Genomic DNA, 21,811 nt, shown 5'->3' with positions numbered 1-21,811 from the left:
ATTTTCAAGTCTAAAAGGAAGATGTTTCACCAAATATAACTAATGTCTACATTTACGAAATTACTTAATAAATTTTCTCGTACTCCAGTTGGAGTGGATTCCCCAAAAAAAAAAAAAAAAAAATAGTTGGTTGGTAATTAGTTGGTAAGAATGGGCCAAAGATTGGATCAAGTGTTTTTGTGCATTAGACTTTTTGAAATGTAGACACGTAACAAGCGTTTGACCCATATCTACATATCAATGAATCTAGTACACATAAGCAATCGATCCAAGCTGATTTCCATAAGAATTTAAAGTGGAAGTCAAGGGAATTATCAATATTACATAGCTTGTTTGGTTAATAAATATCTAAAATTTCAAAAATGTAAAATGTCTCAATTATCTATTCTTATAAAATTTTGTACCTTGAGTGTCCGTTTGGCAAATATTATTTTTGCCAACTTATTTTATTATTTAGCTTATTTTTGTTACTTTGCATGAATTTTATTGTACTTTTTGATACTATTTATGAGTTTTATTGTACTATTTTAGTTAACTTTTACTTTTATCTATAATACTTTGAGTAAAAAATTTTCAGTTTTAGCAAAATAAACAGATTCTAAACAGACCCTGAACAGTGCTAATGAGAAAAGATCTCCTCCATTTAAATCCTCTGATTCCTTCTTATTTTTATGCAAGCAATAATTGATATTTATTTGCACTTAAATATCATATATCTTACATTTAAATAAAAATAAGAAGAAAATAAGTTACGCAATGGGAGGAAATACTATCATATTTCACTTATGACAATTTTTTTGTCAATAATTCTAAAACCAAAATTTTAAGATCTTCTCAATATAAAATAATAAGATATAACTGGACAGTAACGGTCCACCACAATCAGAATTACCCACATCACCCATAAATTCATTTCTTTTACGAATATTAAAATACCACCCAAACTCTTTTTATGGAAAATAAAAAAATAAAAAGAAGAGAGAAATCCAGCATTTTCCTTTTCCAACATATTTTTATAGAAAAAATATTAAGTGCAGAAAAGACAAAAAAAATTTGTCAGAAAAAGTAAGAAAAATCTGATATTGTACCTACAAAACTGAAAAAGTGACATAAAATTGAAAAAAAAGACAAAAATTATGTCAGGAAAAAGTCTCCTTAACGGGCACCGTAACACAACCCAAAAAATGAAATAGAAAAAGAAGAGTGAAATCCAGCATTTTCATTTTTCCAATTATTGGCCAAAATGTCCAATCTATGACGCAACGATAAAGTACGTCTCCTTTTTCGACTCTCCATCCATTTTCTTCCACGCACACCACAAAACAAAGCGCGTTTCCCCAAGTATATACACCTCTCCTTTTCTCTCTCTTTCTGCACCACATACCGAATCCATTAACGCTTGTCTCTCTCTCTCTCTCACTCCCAGCTTCACTCGCCACGTTCCTAGGCTTCACAGTTACTTCACAGTCACACACACACAAACACAAACACAACCCATTAAACACAAACACAAACACACACAAAAACAAACCGTCCGAATCATACTCTCAACACCAACAAAAAACCAACAACAACAACAACCACCCTTTTTCTCGAACTCTTTGTTTGTGTTGTTTCATTCGTTCCATGTAAAAAAAAAACATCCTTAAATTTTATATATTTTTTTCCTTAAACCAAAACAAAAATTTTCAGACCCATATGGAGAAAGAGCCTCTGCTTTCTTATCTAAGCCCAAGAAAAAAATATCAACCAACACCACCGCCAGTATTAGTACCACTCCCAGAAAACGACGAGATCTCTATCCCTTTAACACCTTCTGAGCTCAAAGACCGTCTCATCTTTGGACCCTTTTCCTCTTCTCCACAAGAAGCTTCACCTTTAGTTGATGCCTTGACCCTTTCTCTCAGTTCTCCGAGACCCTCTTCATCTTCCATTTCTATATTTGACCCTTCAACCCCACAAGCTCATGACACGCCTCAATCCCAACAAGCTTGGCTTCTTGACCCCAATTGCCCATGGACCAAAACCAATCTTCACCGATCCAAAACTGCACCGGCTCTGGCTGTTCTCAACGATTTTACCCACCCTTCTGTGCCAAGACCTCAATTTGGGTCCCAATCTGTTGTGGGTCAAGCTTGTATTCTTCTAATTTTGTATCTGGCATTAGGGGTGGTTATTTATTGGTTTAATAGGGACAATTTCTCTTCTAATGAGACACACCCCGTTGTGGACGCTTTGTATTTTTGTATTGTCACAATGTGTACTATTGGTTATGGTGATATTACGCCCAAAACTACAACAACCAAGTTGTTCTCCATATTGTTTGTGTTGGTGGGGTTTGGTTTTATTGATATATTGCTGAGTGGGATGGTCAGCTATGTGCTTGATTTGCAGGAGAATTATTTGTTGAGGACTATGAAGAGTAAGGGTGGGAAAGAAGCCGGGAGGTCTTATATTGTTGATGTGAAGAAAGGGAGGATGAGGATTAGGATGAAGGTGGGATTGGCATTGGGGGTTGTGGTTCTTTGTATTGGAATTGGGGTGGCTGTAATGCATTTTGTGGAGGAGCTTGGGTGGGTGGATTCGTTTTATCTTTCAGTTATGTCGGTTACCACAGTTGGGTACGGTGACCGGGCTTTTGAGTCCTTGACTGGTCGTATTTTTGCTTCCATTTGGTTGCTGTTTTCGACACTCGCGGTTGCTCGAGCATTTTTGTACTTGGCCGAGGCAAGAGTTGATAAGCGGCATAGGAGGATGGCAAAGTGGGTTCTTGGTCAGGACATGACTGTCTCTGAGTTTCTTGCTGCTGACATTGACAACAATGGCTTTGTGAGGTATATATTGGCCTTGAGTCAATTGCTTGCATTTTTATTTTAATAATTATTTTGTGGTTTATGCATCTCCATTTTATTGTATTATGTATTGATAGATAAAGCTCAAATGGGAGATATTGAAAGTAGCAAAATAATAAATGCAACCTATGTTTATTACTTCAAGAATGAAATAGATAACAAGTGAACTTCATTTATATGAAAACTTAAATAATCGTTTATTTCTTTATAGAAACTTAGGAATTGGGAATAATTGTTTATGAAATGTGAGTATTAGGTCCTTAATTTAGAAATGCTACATAATTATACTCTGTAGATTTATGAATTTGCTAGAAAAACCATTTGATTGCACAACTACTGTACTTTTATTTATTATGTCAAGTTTTAATGTCAAGTACTGTACTTTTCATTTTAAAAACCGTATTGTTCATAACGATTTCTTTTTATTGATAAAAATTTATCAATAGGAGGGGAACCTAAGTGCAGAGGAAGTATGCAAATGAGTCCCCTAAAGAACTATAAGTTGAATTTACTCATAATATAGTCAAAGAGATCTACAAAAGAATGAGAAGCAACATTTCCAAATGCTGTGTACCGCTAAGACAAAAATTTGTAGTAATAAGAATTTTGGCTCAATAGTAGATAACTCAACGCAGTTTCTCTCTTTCTCTCTCTCTCCCCAAACTATCCACATAAGGAAAAGATGTGTCATGAATGTGTTAGTTCCGTGAGAATTCCCACCCCCCCTAATTTTTGTCCAAGAAAACCGAAGCATAGGCTTTTAAGTGTGTTGTTATGTGTGTGTAATTTTTTTTTTAAAAAAATATCATTATGAAAATAATAATATTATTAGTTGACCCCAAAAAAATTAGGACTAGGGCTTTGTTGTATTATGACAATGGCCTTTTCTTATTTTTTGGAGATTTGTAAGTTTATGCACATAAAACAAGAGTAAGTTTTTGTTGTACAATGAGAAAACTGTGGAAGTGTTGCAATCACCCTGGCTCTAGCATGTTTTACTGGTTTTATATGATATGATAAAGATGCAACTCACGTTGGCAGTGCATCAACCATATTATTGTATAAATGTATTGTACTAATGGTTGCACATGACTATAAGGCCTAACTAATTTTTAAGTTTACATGAAATATATTCTGAAATTTCTGATACCTTTTGACATGAGTTATTGTTCTGTAAGAACCCCTCATTTCACTTTTAACATACATGTTTAACAATGTTCTCTGAGTGACTTAATGAAGTCCTATAATCTTCAACTTTAACAGATTGTGAGGACTTTCTGTGTGAAGTAATGATGACTTAAACTTTATGTTGTGACACTCCCCCCCCCCCCTCCCCCCCCCCCCCCCCCCCCCCCCAAAAAAAAAAAAGAAAAAAAAAAAAGAGAAAATGTTTGGATTTCTAATGTTATTTTTGGCTCTCTTGGGCTTTGGAATGAAGGCTCAGGTGAATTTCTCTTGCTTTTGTGATTCTAGTAAATTGTGATACAACTTTAATTAGAGGCCCTCTATATGCATTACCTTTGTAAGTGAGAACATAAAATATCCCCAAAATATATAAATTATATCTAAATTAAATATTAATTAATTAATTTTCGTATCCTAGTTTTTCAAGAATTTCCGTGTCACCATGTCCCTTGCTGTGTCCATGGTTCTTAGGTCCATTGAGTGCATTGTAACTTACCAATAATAAAAAGTTACATTTGTCAAAGAACTTGAAATTATGTTGTACTTGTTGAATGCCTCCATCAAATGATGAGCATTGCATTCAACCATCTGGCTCTACCAATAATTAAATTTGGTTAGACATACAATACACTTTCATAATTCTTTTATTGTATTTGGTTTATCAAGATCATAACAGGGTTGTCTGTTAAAGTGGAAGGAGTTTAGGGCTTTTAGTTTGATCAGAATTAACATAAAATGAGGTTTGGAAGCAAAATGTTTAAAATATAGAAGAAACCAGTTGTGGAGTTTTCTGGGCAGCCACAATGAAGGGTTTTAAGTTTGGTTTTGGTGGGCTAATTGGTTGCAAAAGGTCAAGGAGACCTTTGGAGGTTCTGAGGATTGGAAGGGTGTGAGATAAGCCAGGATTTTGACCAATGACAATTTGAGGAAGCATTGGCTTATTGTTATTGATTGGTGTTGTATATGTAAAAGGGCAGGGGAGACCGTAAATCATCTACTCTTGCATTGCCCAATAGCTGGAGAGTTGTGGAGTATGTTATCTTGCGTTATGCCTAAGGAGGTTGTGGAGCTTCTAGCTATCTGGCCAGGAAAATTCAGAAAACATAAGAATGGGGTGATTTGGAACGTGGTCCCCACTGTTTGATGTGGGGCATTTGGAGGGAGAGGAATGCTCAGATTTTTGAAGGAACCGAAAGAGTGATTCATGAGCTGAAGATGACATTTTTACAAACTTTGCTTGGGTGGAAAAATGCATTGGGCGTCTTCCTTTTTTCTTGCTTGACTGATCTGCTAGATAGATGTAGCTTAAGTTCTTTTTAGTTTCTGCTTATTCTTTCATTGTCCTTAGTACACGTCCTGTGTGCTTTGGTTTATGTTGTTATTTTGTACTGTCCTCTTTTTCTATCAATGAAGCTTATTTACTTATAAAAAAGGTTGTGAGATAAGCCTTTGGTATGGGGTTGTAAAGACGTAAGAAAAGGGGTATGAGCAGTAATCTGAGACAGAAACATTGTTCTTTTGAGTTATTAAGGACTAGTTTTTTATGGTGGAAAGGTTTGGGTTATCAAATTAGGATTTATCAAGGTTAAATAAGTCATGCTGGGATCTGGTTCCAGGATTAAGAGGGTGATGAAAATGCAGAAAATTACAGGGAAGAGTAGGAATTAGGAAAGAAAAGAGAGAAAAATGCAGCCAGATAAGAATGCCTTCAAGTTAAAAAGTACTTAAGATCTCAGCAATTAAACTGTAATGATCTTTGGATGGTTCTCAGATTTATTGGTTTACAACCTTTCTTTATCCTAGTAGGTATTGGACTTCATCATTTAAAAACTTTGAACAATAGACCAAGCTGATAGAGCAAGAACTTCTTTCTGCAACTACTGCCCGCTTCCATCAATTATTAAAATATAAAATTACCCTTGACTAAATAAATGTGGCTAAGTATGCTTTCATCTTTTCCTAAAAGGAGAAAAGGCAATCCAAAAGGTTCAAGATTACATGGTGATTTTGAATGCAATGCTGTGAATGCCAGAGTTTTTGTATTTGTACTTGTGGTGTTGTGATTTGATGCCTAGAAGATGAAATCCACAGGTGCATCACATTCCTGGACCTGGGTGATTTTAATGGACTTGGTTGATTGTGACTGCCACTGATTAATGCTATTAGAGAGATTTGATTACTACTTGATTTTTTTCTCCATATAATGTCGTAATTTCATTATGAAGGTTTTTTTTTTTTTTTTTCATGTCTGATGTAATTTAAAAACCATATTTTAAAGGGTCCAAAATTCATTAATGTAGGAAATTAATCATGGATTAATGATATTTTGGTTGGAAGTTTTCTAATAATGCGTTGAGCTGATTCTAAGGAAGCCTGGGTGCTGATTCTTGGGTTCTGTCATTATCCATGCTTGGTGGCGATTCCTAGGTTCTATTTTTCTATTTTTAATCACTTGGTGCTAATTCCCAACAAACTTATATGCTATTTCTGAGGTCCTATCTGTTTGTTTTTTTCTTCTTTTGCTTCCCCAAGACAATTCTCCTTGTTTGATTTGATTTTCCTGCATCAGATTATCTGCCTAGATTTGTGCATCAAAGACAAGGCAAATGGTTGATTATTGTTGCTTCTGTGCATCCAATGTTTATTTCCTCTTTGCTTAGTTTTCCTTAGGAAAATCATAGCCATGGTTATTGTTGCTTCTGTGGTCTATGATTTTACTTACCCAAAAACAGAAAAGGGGATCTCTCGTGAAATCTAGTGATAAGTTACGTTCAAGTTTTTTCTGTGCTAAGGAATAACATGGCAAGTTTTTTTGGGTTAATTTTTTTATAAGTAGTTTGTTTTGTTTGGTTAATAGTAGCACAGTAGCTTCTGATTATACTAAAAAGAAGGTGGGATGTAATGTGGCATCCTGCTGATGATAAAGAATCCAATCCCTTGCTTTCTATTTTGTGGCCGTTTGTCATCTATCCGCACCTATTTTGACTTGAATGCAGATGTCTTTAGTAATACAACAGTGATAAAAGCCCCAGATGTCTTTAGTAATACAAAAGTGATAAAAGCCCCAGATGTATCATCTTCATTGTGATTGAATTTTTCTGTTCTTGTAGAAAGTAGCTATATTATTTGCTTGATCAGCTCATACTTGCTACTTCACTTATTTTTCTTTGTCTTGGTCCCTGATATTAGCATTGATTTCTTTCTTTCTTATTCTCAATGATTTTTTTTAGTTTTCATTTATCTTGAGTTCGAAGCCAACCCAAGCAGTTAGGTTGAGTCTTTGTTGAGTATTTTTTTCCTGGTTTTATATATGCAGTAAATCAGAATACGTCATATACAAGCTCAAGGAGATGGGAAAGGTATCAGAGAAAGACATTGTGCAGATCTGTGACAAATTTGATAGGCTAGACACCGGAAACTGTGGAAAGATAACTCTTGCTGATCTTATGGAGAACCATCATTGATATAAAAGTACTCTTGGTAAGATTCTTATTATAATGCTACAGAAAGGCAGAAGAAAATCCTTGTTGTTATTGTAAGTTGATGAAGGTGCTACTATGTATTCAAGTTCCATAAGGTAATTTATGAACTTAATTTCCTTATCAGTTGTTCCTCATTTGTATTTAAATTCTGATCTTCCAATTGAATAGCTATATCATTTTTGTTACTAGTGGGAGTTCTAGGTATTGATTTGAGTTTGTTCAACAAGAACATTGGATGAAGCGTGATTAATACGAGTGCATCACAAACACCATCTTTCATGGTTTTATTGCTCACTCAATTGTACAAATCAGTTAGAGACAGTGATGGTCACTGCATCTTCGAACTTGCCCTTGCCCATCATGATGTGCGGTAGATCAAGGGTTTTGACACGTGGAACAATTTTTCTGCTTGAAGCTATTTTCAACTTTGTACAAAGTTATGTTAGGACTACTTTTTCAAAGGTCTGTATTTATTCTTTGCAAAAACCTGATGATAAAAGATTATGATCAATCATTATAAAGTTTATTATTGGTTCTATATTTTGCTTTTGAGCTCCTCTTTCTCTCCCTCACGGTGGATGTTCACTGTGGTCAGATCTAGTTAATTGTTGTAAATACAAACAGTTCTTTTTATTTTAAAATTACATGTTTCAGCCATCAGCCAAACTTATAGGTCAATTACTTTTCTGTTTTATATGGACCATATGAGTTTGTTCATCAATAAGTTTTATAATGAAGATACATATCTACATCCCTTTGGAAATGACGGTTTCATTGTGATGATGCAGCATTTGAAGTATCTCACCCTCACTCTCTGTGCACCAACTGATTGAGTTCCGTTGCACCCATAGTTTGTCATTTCATTTTTTAGTTGTAAACTTTGTGCCCGAATATGCTATGATATATAAAAAGTTGGAAGCATTGCATTGTTATGGATCATAATCATAGCTCCAGGGTAGGCTTTGAGATTTTAGAGAGTCTTGTAATTCAAGTTTGGCTTGCTTCTTAGATCTTTTTTTTCCTGTGTGTATTTGTTAGGTTTGGATTGAGAGAATGATCTGGATTTTTGGGTGGGATTGCAATGTCAGTGTTTGTTATTAGTGATAGAAGGTGAAAATGGTTTGACCTCCATTAATGGTACTACCAGAGTTTTTATTATTATAATTTATTGTAGATATGATAGAATTTGAAGTTATAGCGTCTGGATGATTGTTCTTTACTATCAGGCCAAAATAGCAATTGTTTTTTTTGGGGTAAGCAAAATTTCAATCCCTGAGTTGATTGCATTTTTGGTTTTCATAGCTCTTGAAAGTTAGTGATCATTCTCTATCTTGCATGTGATACTTGTAAAAAACACTTTTTTTTTGGGCTTCAAGGGAGGAGAGATAAAAAGGGGTTGAAAGAGAAGGGGGGGGGGGGGGTGTTGTAACTTTTAGTTCTGTATTTTTTTTATAGTTATTCTCTCTCTGGATTGATGGGCCAATCGTCTAAACCTTTGTATTATTCTAGTATATGTATTTGGGCTAGGGGTATATTTGCATTGCAAATTTTATTCAGGTAGAAAGTATGGTAATTTTATCTAGGTGGTTACAACTTGTTGAGTTGAAAAAAAAAAAACTTGTTGAGTTAGTATTTACTATTTAGCAATGTTTTTGTGTCAACTTAGATGGTGAGAGTTTTATCCAATTTATAGCACCGTTGGATGGCTGTGTTTTTTGAAATGAGAAAGGACCATGTTGTGTTTAGATGAAAGGATATCTTATAAGACTCTCTCACAATATATAGGATCCACACATGAAGTGATCATCTCATAAGATGCTTTTTCAGCTTCATTTATAAGTCGCCGACTTGGGTCTTTTATTTATACATTTGACTGCAATGTTACTCGGCCACTAAAGTGGGCCCTTTAGCTTATCAAAAAAAAAAAAAAAAAAAGAAGTGGGCCCTTTACTTTTGAATTCTTCACTCAAAAGTAGGCTTTGATCTAAACAAAAGCCTTGTTGACTTTAGAGCGAGGGAAAAGTACAGCATCTTATCTTGATACTCTTTTTTGATGGCTATCTTATCTTCATACTCAGTATTACATGTAGATGACCCAGATCGTTTGGATTTCTTACATGAACTCGTTGTTGTAAGTATTCAGTCTTGTTCAAATCTTAACTAGCTCAAATAAACACCTCCCCCTTTTGGAGATGAGAATGACTTCCTTTGATTCGAAACTCCCAAGTTCTTTCTTGACTAGTAGAAAGACATGCCTTGGTTGGCCTACTGATGGGCCGAGCCTAATTTTATGAACTTTTTTAAACATCAGAATGGGTTGCCTGGCCTACTTTTTTTTTTTTTTTTAACAAATAAATCTGGCCAGTCGTTGATAATTATTGCACATTCTGAATCTGTGCCTCTATTAAACTACTAAAATTTCTGGAATGAAACTTTTAGGACCTAAAATTTTTGGTCTCTATTGCTATTTGGCCTCTATTAAAGAATTCACCATGTCAACAATCAAACATTAGGACACATTGGTTTTTGAAGTCTGCTAAGTTTAAAACCCTTTAATAGGGTAAGCTAGATAAAAGTTAAAAGGGAGGGAAAAAAAAAAAAAAAAAAAAAAGACAAAGAACTATACAAGTTATGGAAAAATTTCAACAAACAAACTCAATACCTATCAATGATTGGGTAAAACTTAATACAACTTTTTAGGACCTAAGGTTCTCAAATAAATTCAATCATATGATTACATTGACCAATAACATACATGATTGAATTTAATTGTTTTTGACAAAACAAAAATAACTCTATTTGCATTGCATTGGTTAGTGTAGTCATGTTGTGAAATATAATTGGGGACCTAAGGAATAATACTTGAGAAATTGTACAAATTTTAACCTTAATGATTTAATATTCTAATCTAAGTTAAACAAAAAGAAAATAATAAATAACCTACTAAAACACAAATTACAAACCTACAAGACTATGAAGATAGATGAATTAGTTGGATTTTACAAACATACGAGCTTACCTTCCTGGCTTCCCCTTCCCACGAATTATATAAGGGGTTTGTTTCCCTTTTCATGTCTAAATGTGTGAGTTGGGCTGGATTGATTGTTTAGGAAAATAAAAAGGATTGTCGGTTCTGATCGGTTTCTTCAGTTCCTTGAAGGGTTGACCTCCTCTAGTTTCAGGTAATTCAAGGATATAAATCATGTCTTGCTTGCAAAGATTGATTGGATGCTTATAATTGGGAAAAATATTATATGCAGTGAAGTTCTAAAAAGCACATACAAGGTCAGATGGATTGGTTAAGAAGGTCTTGAAGTGTCAATGCATCACCAATTTGGAAGGGAATTGAGAATTTGTAAGATCTCCATTATTAATGGAAGTTTGTTTTACTGTTGGTGATGGCTCTTAAATATAAGTATACCGTAGGTTCCATGGCTTGATGGCTTATCCCAAGTTTGAGAATCAACTTTCTAGTATGCTGTTGAATTTTAATTAACCTAAAAGACTTTAACGAGAGTAACTTCAGGCATTATGCCCCTTATGCTTCAAATAAAAGGTGAATACTACACACAATTTAGGTGGGCACGAGTTCAACTGCATCACCCAAAAAAAAAAAAAAAAAAAAAAAAACCCTAGTGAGTCATCACTTATGAGTGGCATGCAAATTATGTATACAAATATTATTTCATATATGTGTGATTGTTATACATAGCTATATGCAAATGTGACACCAATTACATTTATTGCTGTGTTAGTTTGTAAATATTTTTATATTAAAATTATTAACAACTTTTGCATTTTTCATAACTTAAAGGATGTTGGAACCCACACTAAAGAGTTTCAAGGGCATAAACAATGGCCTTCAAGAGTGAATATATATATATATATATATAATTTTTTTAAATACAAGATAGAAATTCTACTCAAGCCTAATTTAAGTGTATATATTTGTGAAACTTCCTCCTAAAGACTTGAATCCCGGCCTTTGCCTCTTATCGGGGACGTTTTTGTGACAAGGGCCAAAAATGCTAGATTAGCCCAAATCTCTCCTTAGGTTCTTTAGAAGTGTTTATTTGTAGAGAATCAAGCCCAAAATTTCAAATGTATAATGAACTGTGCGTACCCAAAATATATGGCTATTGGGCTTAGCCTCTACTTGGGCTCACAATCTATTTGTTTTGTGGGCTTTTGTGTTTCCTACTGTGGGTGGCCCTATGCTTGGCAGACCCAAATATACTTCTATTTCCTCAAGCCTTTCTCTCTCCCTCACAGGATCGCTCCTTTGCTTCGTCTGTGTGTTTGCTCTCTTCTCTTAGTATTCTTCCCATAATTGCCAACCCCTTTTCCTCATTCTCATCTCTTATTTATAGCTCAAGATTAGTAGAAGGGTTATGATTACTTTAGGTTATTAGTAGGTTTGGAGGCTCAATTCCATTGCTTTTAAGTGGGTGTTTATTTGGGAGTGGGAGTAGTGGCTTTGGAATTGGTTCCCACCCCAAGAAGGACGTACGACAGCGATATTCCCTAGGGCGATGTCGAGCAGCTGAGACATAGTATTCCCGAGCAATCACATTTCCGGCCAAAATATGTTGGCTGGGTAGGTCTCTGGCTATGAACCATGAGGTGTACGACTCAAGATTGCATGCTCAATGGGCCTTGGGTCAAGCATAGTGGTATGGATCCTGGGCCCATAGCCTTAGCAGGCCTAGGGCCCAGCTTTGGTCAAAAGGGTTAGAACTATGGGCCACACCGTAAGGTTGAAGTTCATGGCCCAAGTAGGCCTCGGGACCCTTGTGCTGTATAATAGCCCCCCCTTGATTTGTGCTCGGCCCCTAGGAATGAATCAAGGACATTAAGAGGCGGAAACTAACCGAGAAGCTGAACGAGTAAATTCTGGATGGTTAAAAACTCATTAATGCACCCTCAAAAGGTGTGTTGTATTTGATTGTTTGATTTAACCATCACCATTGTCTGACGGTTTGTGAACTAAGGAGACGCGCATGGTAGTTACAATGGGGATTCGTAGAGTTTCTTGCCATGCACTTATTAAATGTTATTTACTCCACTATTGGCCCCTAAAAATAGTCTCTCTTGAGTTTCTTCTTCACTTTTTCATTCTTCATCCTTCAAACTCCTTTTCTGCCGAGTATACTATTTTCGTACGCTCATTTTCCAGCCCAGAACACCACTCCTTCCTAGGGCCCCTAGTAAGTCCTTTCTGCCTTTCCTTTTACTCTCTCATCTTCTTTCAGTTTTCCATTGTTCTTAGTTTAAGAACCTTAGTTGCTGAAAAAGTACACAGGTCTAAAACTTTGACCCACAGTTAGCGAGAAGAGTAAATTGAGAGAGGTTGTGAGGAAGAGAAGGAAGGTTCCCTTGTACCCATATTTCCATTCCTAAACTTTAGAATTGTGAAAATGTTTGTTGGTTGAATGGGATTTTGGTCTCAATTTTTAGCTCTGTGGGGGAAAACGTAGTTCTTGGTTTTTTAGCTGAAGAGAGACTCTTATATTAAGCTTGGGGTGTTGCTCTCAAAGTCAGACGTGATTTCTTTGTTTTGAATCTGATTGTGGCATTTATATTGAGTTTGTAGTGCTTTAAGTGACTGGTTTTTGGTCAATAGAAGAGGCTTTGGACCCCAAGGTGTTAAGCAAGTAGTAATTTCTAGGTTTGCTTTTGTTTGGATAAAAGGAAGGATTACTTTTATCATTATTAAAGGAAATGCTTGACTAAGCCCCCATTGGCTCCCCCTCTTCAGTTTTTTTAGACCATTGGGAGGCTCATTTGAATGAAAGCTAGTAGCTGAAGTTGGCCAATGAGAGCCAACCATTTTTAAAGGAAAAAAGAGTTTGGGTAGAAACTTTGGGCCACAGTCAGCTAGAGCATAAAAGCTGTTGGAAATTTTGGGTACAAGACCTCCTTCATGAGCCTGAGGTGCTACCAGTGTCTTTTACCTACTTGGTAGCATGCATGGACTGGGCTTATGCAAAAGGTTTGAAGGAAATTGACCTATTCCCTCCAAACCATACTTTCTCAATTTCTTCAATATGTTGCATGAGCTTGGGCCATGTTTAAAAGAATAAAATATAATAAAATACCTGAATTGAGCCCACGAGTAAGTCTGGCTTGGTTGAATGGGCTTGTAAAAAGTGTGTTGCGAAAATGGGTATCAACGCCTCCTACACCCTACAAACACTTATATTTGTAGAGTGACTATCGTGCTAAGGGTGCGCGCAGTGGTTCAAGAGTGAATATTAGAGTAAAAAATAGTGGAGAGAGAGAGAGAGAGAGAGATGAAGAGGTTATATTATTTGTGCTCATTGAAGGTCATTATCTACATTTCTATCTTTCTTAATTTTCTATGTTCTCACTTTATTAGGGGAAAAAAATGACTATTTAGCCTTAATTTTTGGGCGAAAATAGCCAAATACCACATTTTGGCAAAATTTGTGGCAAATTAGTACTGTTTCGGAAATATTTAGCAATCTACCATTTCTTTAGTACTTGAGTTTCACAAAATCGAGTTCTAAATAGTATTTGAATTCAGTGAACTCGAGTTCCTAAATAAGTTGCCAACATGGCACTGTTGATTTGGAATTTGTGAAAGTAATGTGGTATTTGATAATACGGAAATCGAGTGCTTCTTTATAGCACTTGATCTTACTGATGTCGAGTACCTTGTTATTCTCTTCTTTTTTTTTTTTTTTTTTGGTGGGGGAAGACTAGTTCCCACCAACTCTCCTGAAACTTCCAAGCAAGTGATGAAATGTAAATGTAAACGTAAACAAACAGCAAACCCTTTCTTTTTGCCTTTTTGTCCTTCCATCCCACTCCCACACAACAACTGACTTTTCAAAGTCATTATTACTTTTATTAGAATTATTAAAAACTCTTTTCTCTTTTCTCTTTCTTTACATTGCAGTCAACAGCTTCATTTTTAAGTCACCCTGAGCTTAAAATTGGCCGTTGCTCTATTTTTTTTAATATATATTTTTGTCTTAGCGTCTCCATTTTTAGAACCAAAATCCAATTTTACTCTGTCTGAGAGAGAAAGAGAGTTAGAGAACTTGTTGCCTTTTTGTTTGTTTGTTTGAAGCTCCCTACTACCCATTACTACTATTCAGCTCCTTCCAAACATGTATTTCAAAACCCAGTTATTCCAACTTTCATTTTGAACGGTTTTAGACCCTTAAAACAACCAGATTGGTTAGCCTAGATTAATTAGCCAAGTTGTTACTTAGTCAAATTATGCAATTCTAGGTTAAAGCAATCAAATAATCATATCAAGATATAAAGCAGCGGAAAATAAATGAACACAAGATATGATGACCCAGGAAACCACACGGTAAAAACTTGGGGAGGATTTGACCTAGCTATCCTCAAGGTAAACCTGAATCCACTATGCGACAGAATCGAAGTTCATACAGAAGGACTACAAGCTCCCCGCTTGACTTCCTAATGCTACCCACCAGTAGAACTTACTGACGCGACCATGTGCAAGCTCCGAATCCACGGACTCCTTCTTTCTTGGACTCTTCAATCAAGTACAAGCACCTCCGCTTGTGTATCTTTAAGTTCTTGAATTTGCAACTGAATGATCATCAAGGTTTTGATAATATCTCCACCTTGAAAACCCTAAACTTTGTGTAAAGGAAAGCTCCTCAAAGATCTCACAAGAGATTTACACAAAACAGCAATATGAGCAACAAAGACTTAGAGAGGTTTGGGTACAAAACCCTAGATACAAAAGAGACACTCTCTTCTCTCTCTCTAAAAGCTCTCAAAATGTGGCTTAGGGTTTCCTTTATATAGTGGGAGAATTAGATCTGAAACCCTAATCCTTAATGGGCTTAATTTGCTGTTTGGGCCGACTTAAAATTCTGCAGATACGATTTTCAATCGATCGAGCCTGTTCTTCGATCGATCGAACCAAGCAGAATATGAAGTCTTCTTCCTGCAGCTTGTATGTTCTTGAATCTTGACTTGAATCACCTTGAGCATTGTCTAATAAAACCTATAGACTCTAAGACCTATATCTAGACAAGTTTGTGTTCACGATTTGCCAATTGTTCTAAACATTTAGAACCTAACACTTTTTTTTTTTTTTTTTTTTTTTGTGAAAAATCTTCTTTTTCATTTACATTTACATTTCGTCACTTGCTTGGAAGTTTCAGCAGAGTTGGTGGGAACTAGTCTTCTACTACGAAAAAAAAAAAAAAAAACAAGGTACTCGACTTCAGTAAAATCGAGTACTGTAAGGAAGTACTCGATTTCCATAATATTGAGTACCACATTACTTTTTTAACCGCACGAATTCCAGGCCAGTAGTGCTACGTTGGCGACTCACCTAGGAACTCGAGTTCACTGAACTTAAGTACTATTTAGAACTCGATTTTGTAAAACTCGAGTACTAAAAAAGTGGTAGATTACTAAATATTTCTGAAACAGTGCTAGTTTGCCATAAATGTTGCCCAAAATGTGGTATTTGGCCGTTTTCACCTTACTTTTTGAACTATGTAGCCAAGTAGCCCACTTTTCAAACTATGTAGTAAAATACCCCTATTTTGGAACATGATATTACCAATGTCAAGTTTTGCCTATAACTCAATATTAGCAATGTAGAGTTTTATGCGTATTTTGCCACTTAATTTTTTTTCTTTTTAAAATTTTGCACAGAACTCGACATTGAGAATGTTGAGTTCCACTTAAAAATACACATAGAACTCAACATCAGCAATATCAAGTTTCAAAATATGGACATTTTGCTACATAGTTTGAAAAAGAGGCTGTTTGACTACATAGTTAAAAAATTAAGGCTAAATAGCCATTTCCCCCAACATTTCCATCCTCCCAACTAGATATATATATATATATATATTTTTTTTTTTTTTCCTGTTGAAGTTGTGTTAGTGGTTAATAATGAAGAGCCATTCAATGCATTTTTTTCCTTTTGTGTTTTAATGGAAAGTAGCGGTTTGTAACCATTGGGGTGATTCTTGGAACCTGATTAATTTGTGAGTTGCTAGTTATAGTTTTTGTGCAAATCAAGCAGAGATGTTAGATTGTTCTAAGTAGGCTATTTGTCAAACTCATCTTAATTTTACCAAGTTGAGTAGATAATATGGACTGAGTAATAACTAAATCTATATCAATCAAAAATATAATTACACCAAAAAAGAGAGAATTAACATGATTTGGGATCATTAGTTATAGAAAAATTACATACGAAAAGTTACATATAACACTTTGATTGGATCTTTAGACTTGGTATATGAACAGTCCCTAGTTTTTATACTCATGAATATCCCAAGCAGTGGAGTTTCTTCACTTTCTTGTGGTGAAATAAGATCTATAACGTATTTGAATCAGCATATTTTTGAAAATTTATTTGGTTTACAAAATAAACAATTTGAAACTATAATTATATTTAAAAAAAAAATACATAATCTAACAATAAATTAAATTAACATTTTAAGCCAATCATACCTAAGTCCCAAACTTACTTAATTTACTTCCACAGTTTCACCACTCTCCTTAATTCTCACAAACATTTCATATTTGTCAAAAATCTTTAATTTTGACTAGAAATTTGCAAACTAATATAAGTAAAGCAAATAAAGAGAGTATTCGAACGTCAGGTTTTAAGCAATACCTCCTGGTACTTCTCCCCTAATGGAGATTTTAAGCTAAAGGAGGCGTATTGCCTAGCTAATTGGGAAGACAGCAACACGGTATGACAGGCCTTCAGAGGTGAGTGGGTGTGGAAAGTGTCATCCCTTCCAAAGATCAAGTGTTTTCTCTTAACAATGTTGCCACCATAGCATCCCGGTTCGAGCCTTACTATCTAAGAGAGGTATGGACATTCCTGTGCAACAATGCTCCTGAAACAATTATCCCCGCCTTAAGGGACTGCCCTAAGGCCCAGTTGTTTTGGAGCTCCTTCTCCTTGCCGTTCCAAAGCCCCCCTTTTTTTTTTTATGGATCTCACTTGGTGGATTGGCTGAAGCTAAATTGCAAGAGCTCCAGGACCTGTGACTCATCGAACATCGCTTTGGGTACTATCTTTCCCATCGCGCTTTGGACGCTATGGGCCTATGGCTATATTGAAACAATACTGTCTTTGGAAGAACGCCCCACCAGAAGAATCTGAAGGCAGAAGCACTGGCCAAAGCAACTAAGTTTGTGTATCTAGGGATAAATGGGAAAGGCTCGAGCTAAGTAAAAAATCCAAGTTCAATGGCTTCTCCCTTCTCCCAACTGGTTCAAGTTGAATACGAATGGCTCCTCCCTGTTTAACCCGGTCTGGCTGGTGGAGGTGGCCTAATCTGGAATGAGAATGGAGAATGGGTTGAGGGATATGCAAGAGCAATTGGGATTACAAAGAGTGTAGCAGTGAAACTTTGGGCTCTCAGAGACGGGATCTGATTGTGTATTGCTCTCAAGCTTCCAACGGTAGAAATTGAACTGGATTTCAAACTGCTAGTTGAGCTTATGAAGAAAGAACTGGATAATCCTAATGGTATAGATGTCTTGGTAGCTGATTGCAGAAACAGTTTGAGAGCTATTCCTCTAGTAAGGATCCAGCATTGCTATAGGGAGGCTAATAAATGTGCATACGCCCTCGGGGCGCACTCTTAAGCCAAGAATTTTTTTTTTTTTTTTAATTTTTTAAAAATTTTTCTAGATCCTCCTTTTGATGTTGCTTTTCTTCTTAGCCTTGATTCGGTTGGAACTTTGTATGATCGTTTTGTACCCTCTGTTTTAGAGGCCGGCTAGTTTTCTCAATGAAGTATCCTTTTAACAGCCCCCCCCCTCCCCCCCCCCAACAAAAAAAGAGAGTTTTAAGCAATACCTATGCTAAACGTGTCCTATACTATGGGTCTGTTTGGGATTCGTTTATTTTGCTGAAATTGAAAACTTTTTGCTGAAAGTACTATAGATAAAGGTAAAAGTTAGCTGAAATAGTACAGTGAGATCCATGAATAGTATCAAAAAGTGCAGTGAGGTCTATAAATAGTAACAAAAATAAGCTGAATAGTAAAATAAGCTGACTTTTTAAGCTGGAGCCAAACGCACACTATTTGTCTTACTTTACATATGGTTGATAAAAAGAGATGCATATGTCTCCTACTTTTCTATGTCTCATTTCTACTCTCTAACTAGACCATCGTGTGCCCCTACGAATAATTATTTAAATGTAAAAAGGAATTGCTCTACTACTCCACATATGTTGTGGTCAATATCATCTCTATGAACATGGGGAAAAATAAAAACCAAACAGAGAATAACAACAGAAGGCATGGTTCAAGAAGCCACTATGATAGTGGTGACTCCAAAATTTTTTTTCAAGGTGTTCCTCAACAAGCATAAATTACACAATCTAATAAAAAGAAAATTTTATATATTGACAGCAACAACAATTAAAAAACACGAGATGAATCTGGCACAGGAGATGAATCTTGGGTACGTGGTTTTTTTATCAAATATTTGTCTATAATTCTAGTAAAAGAATAAACAATAAACTATAAGTTCATTTGAAGAGTCCAAATCTTCTGTCCCACTTTTCCTGCTTTACTCTATACTCCACCAATAAATTTTTGCCATGTGTTCACCTAATTAATTAAATACTACTATTAATTAATAACTATAGTATTAATAAGTCAATAATGATAGTATTTAATTAATTAGGTGAACACGTGATAAATATTTATTGGTGGAGTATAGAGTTGAGCAAGAAAAGTAGGACAGAAGATTTGGACTCTCATTTGAAATATTAATAAAATTATTAATTATTGTTGTAACGTTGTTTAGTTGTTTCATTAATTTGTTTGTCTTTTATAAACTATAATTTGTTATATTGTTGTTTCATTACTTATAAAATTATTAATTGTTGTTTAGCCTAACATAATTTAATTTGTTTGTCTTTTATAATGTATTGGTTTATTAATTATTATACTGCTTTAATTATTGTTGTTTAGCCCAACAATAAACTATATTGCTTTAATTTGTTATATTGTTTAGCCTCATGTGCACATTACACTAAAAGCACTAAAAGAGCCATTGATGTGCACATTATTTACACATTCCATGTGTAGCACAATAATTAAAGCACTAAAACTGTGTAATGTGCACTTGTGCAGCCCAACCCCATCCCATGTGCCCATCCACCCCCACCCCACTCAACACACAAGCATGCTGCCAATCAGAAAATTTCATAATCACGCATTACACTAAAAGACAACTAATATTTCACCAACACCAACACACTACACATGCCAACACTAACACCAACATGAATAGATAAGATAAACTCATAAAGCCAAATTCAATTTTCAAAAAGTCAAAAACAGACAAAATTTAATAAAGCTAAAGACTAAAGTTCGGCCAATCAAAAGAGAGAGAGAGTTACTGAGTTGGTCTTATTAAAGAACAAAGAGAGAGAGAGAGAGAGAGAGTGAGAGTCATTTCATAATTTTCATTTCAAACTTTTTAGTTCAGATAGAGAGAGAGTGAGAGTCAGAAGGAGAGTGAGAGAGTGAGAGATTGATAGAGAGTCAGAGAGAAAAAGAGAGAGACTGAGAGAAGTTAGCTTAGAAAAAAAATGAAATACCTTGAGGGAAGGTCGGATTGTCGAAGGGAGCACTGGAGCAGCGGCAGCAATCGAGTAGCAAGCAGGGAGGCGGGAGGCCTGAATTGGACTGGGCACGAGCAGACAAGTCGGCGGGTGAGCGACTATTAAGAGTCATTTGCATAGTAATCATAGTGACTATGATTAATATGCAAATGACTCTTAATAGTTGTCGATTGTGGATCCATCTTGGACATGGATTTGGGAGTATGCAAATAATGTTGCGATTAAAATACTTCAAACCCAAGTTATTGGAAGTAATAATATTTAGGTTAGGTGAGTCTGAGGTTGATCCGTAGTGAATGACTGACAATAATGTAAAAATTTCTATTATTAAGCATAAAGAAAAATAGTTTTTTGTTTGTTTTTGCACCAAAAGATATGGAGCAAGATAATGTTAAAATACAATTGAAAATAAGTAAATAAATTTGAGGGAAGTTAATGGAGAAAGTCATATTAAATCTTAAGAACTTGTGAACATGCAACGATTCTAAATAGTTAGGGCTATAAATGAAATAAGCCTGTTCATAAGCAACTCACACTTAACTTGATAAAAAGCTTGTTCATGTTTGTTTGTTTAAAAACGAGTCAAGCTTGAGCTTTAGTTTTAGGCTTGTTTAATAAACAAGCCGAGCCTAAGCACAAAAAAAAAAAAAAAAGGAAAAGTTCATGAACAAACTCGTGAGTTATAAGGCTTGATACAAAACAAGTTGAGCATAGACTCATTTATAGGCTTGATATGTGTTTGCTATATAAACTCATTACACATCTTAATAATGATATGACTCACATAGTCACATGGAACCAATACCCATTACCCTAAGTTTTCACCTTCCCTTTAAACTGACCAAACACCACATTAGACTTTATTTACAATTAAAAAAATTGGGCCACGTATAGTCCTTTCTCATCCAACATCTAATGCATAGTTACAAAACATGTTAGTCTTTTCATATTCATATAGTCACAAAAAAATATTTTTTTAGTTCTTCACCATCTAATGTGGATGTAAAAATTGTATTTTAAGCAAATGTTGAAGCTATAGATAAGGAAGGATTAATGGATGAATTTAATCATGTAAAGTTGTAATTTGAATAATGGCTAATCATAGGTAGTATGCTATTTTATTTATTTTTAACTTGACTCTTGGAGGTATAATCATTTGATAATGTAATTTTGTTGGATCTCAAGCTCAAAAGCTTGATTTGATCTTGAGTTTGAGCTTGATATTAAGCTCAACGCTGGCTTGACTAATTAATCAAGTTAAGTCAAGCAAAGCTCAAACCTTTTGGCTTTCCCACAAGCTCAAGTTCAAACATTAGTTTAGGCTTATCTCAAACTCGAGTCAAGCTTGAACATGCACTACACGGCAGAGCTCAGCTCATTTACAACCCTACAAATGGTAAAATCAACCTCAAATTCAGTCTTCAATCCATAAAAAACATATAGATAATCTCAAGAATAAATGATAAAAATATTAGTTTTCACCTTTAACCCTGGCTAGAGATTTAGCCACACCTAGTTATGCAAAATAAATCCATAAAAATAATACTAAATGTCTAAAAGAAATAAACAACATGATGAAAAACATTCTAGTGTTTTTGTGCCTCTATAACCTCAACCTCCCTCAAATTTAGGATGTGAATCCCATAATTTTCGGAGTT

The 21,811-nt window shown here is 35.1% G+C and overlaps 1 protein-coding gene across 1 annotated transcript; it reads left to right on the top strand.

Annotated features, from left to right (window-relative positions):
• The first annotated feature begins 1,301 nt into the window (after window positions 1-1,301).
• LOC111998504 (two-pore potassium channel 3) lies at window positions 1,302-8,057 on the top strand. The gene is made up of 3 exons (XM_065761139.1): window positions 1,302-2,834; window positions 7,354-7,614; window positions 7,709-8,057. The coding sequence occupies exons 1-2, from the start codon at window positions 1,699-1,701 to the stop codon at window positions 7,499-7,501; spliced, it is 1,284 nt and encodes a 427-aa protein (XP_065617211.1). The 5' UTR covers window positions 1,302-1,698; the 3' UTR covers window positions 7,502-7,614; window positions 7,709-8,057.
• The last annotated feature ends 13,754 nt before the right edge of the window (window positions 8,058-21,811 follow it).

This window comes from Quercus suber, unplaced genomic scaffold (assembly GCF_002906115.3).
Source record: "Quercus suber isolate HL8 unplaced genomic scaffold, Cork oak 2.0 scaffold_398, whole genome shotgun sequence".
Taxonomy (NCBI): domain Eukaryota; kingdom Viridiplantae; phylum Streptophyta; class Magnoliopsida; order Fagales; family Fagaceae; genus Quercus; species Quercus suber.
The sequence above is the reverse complement of the archived record's forward strand: the minus strand, read 5'-3'. Positions and strand labels throughout refer to the sequence as shown.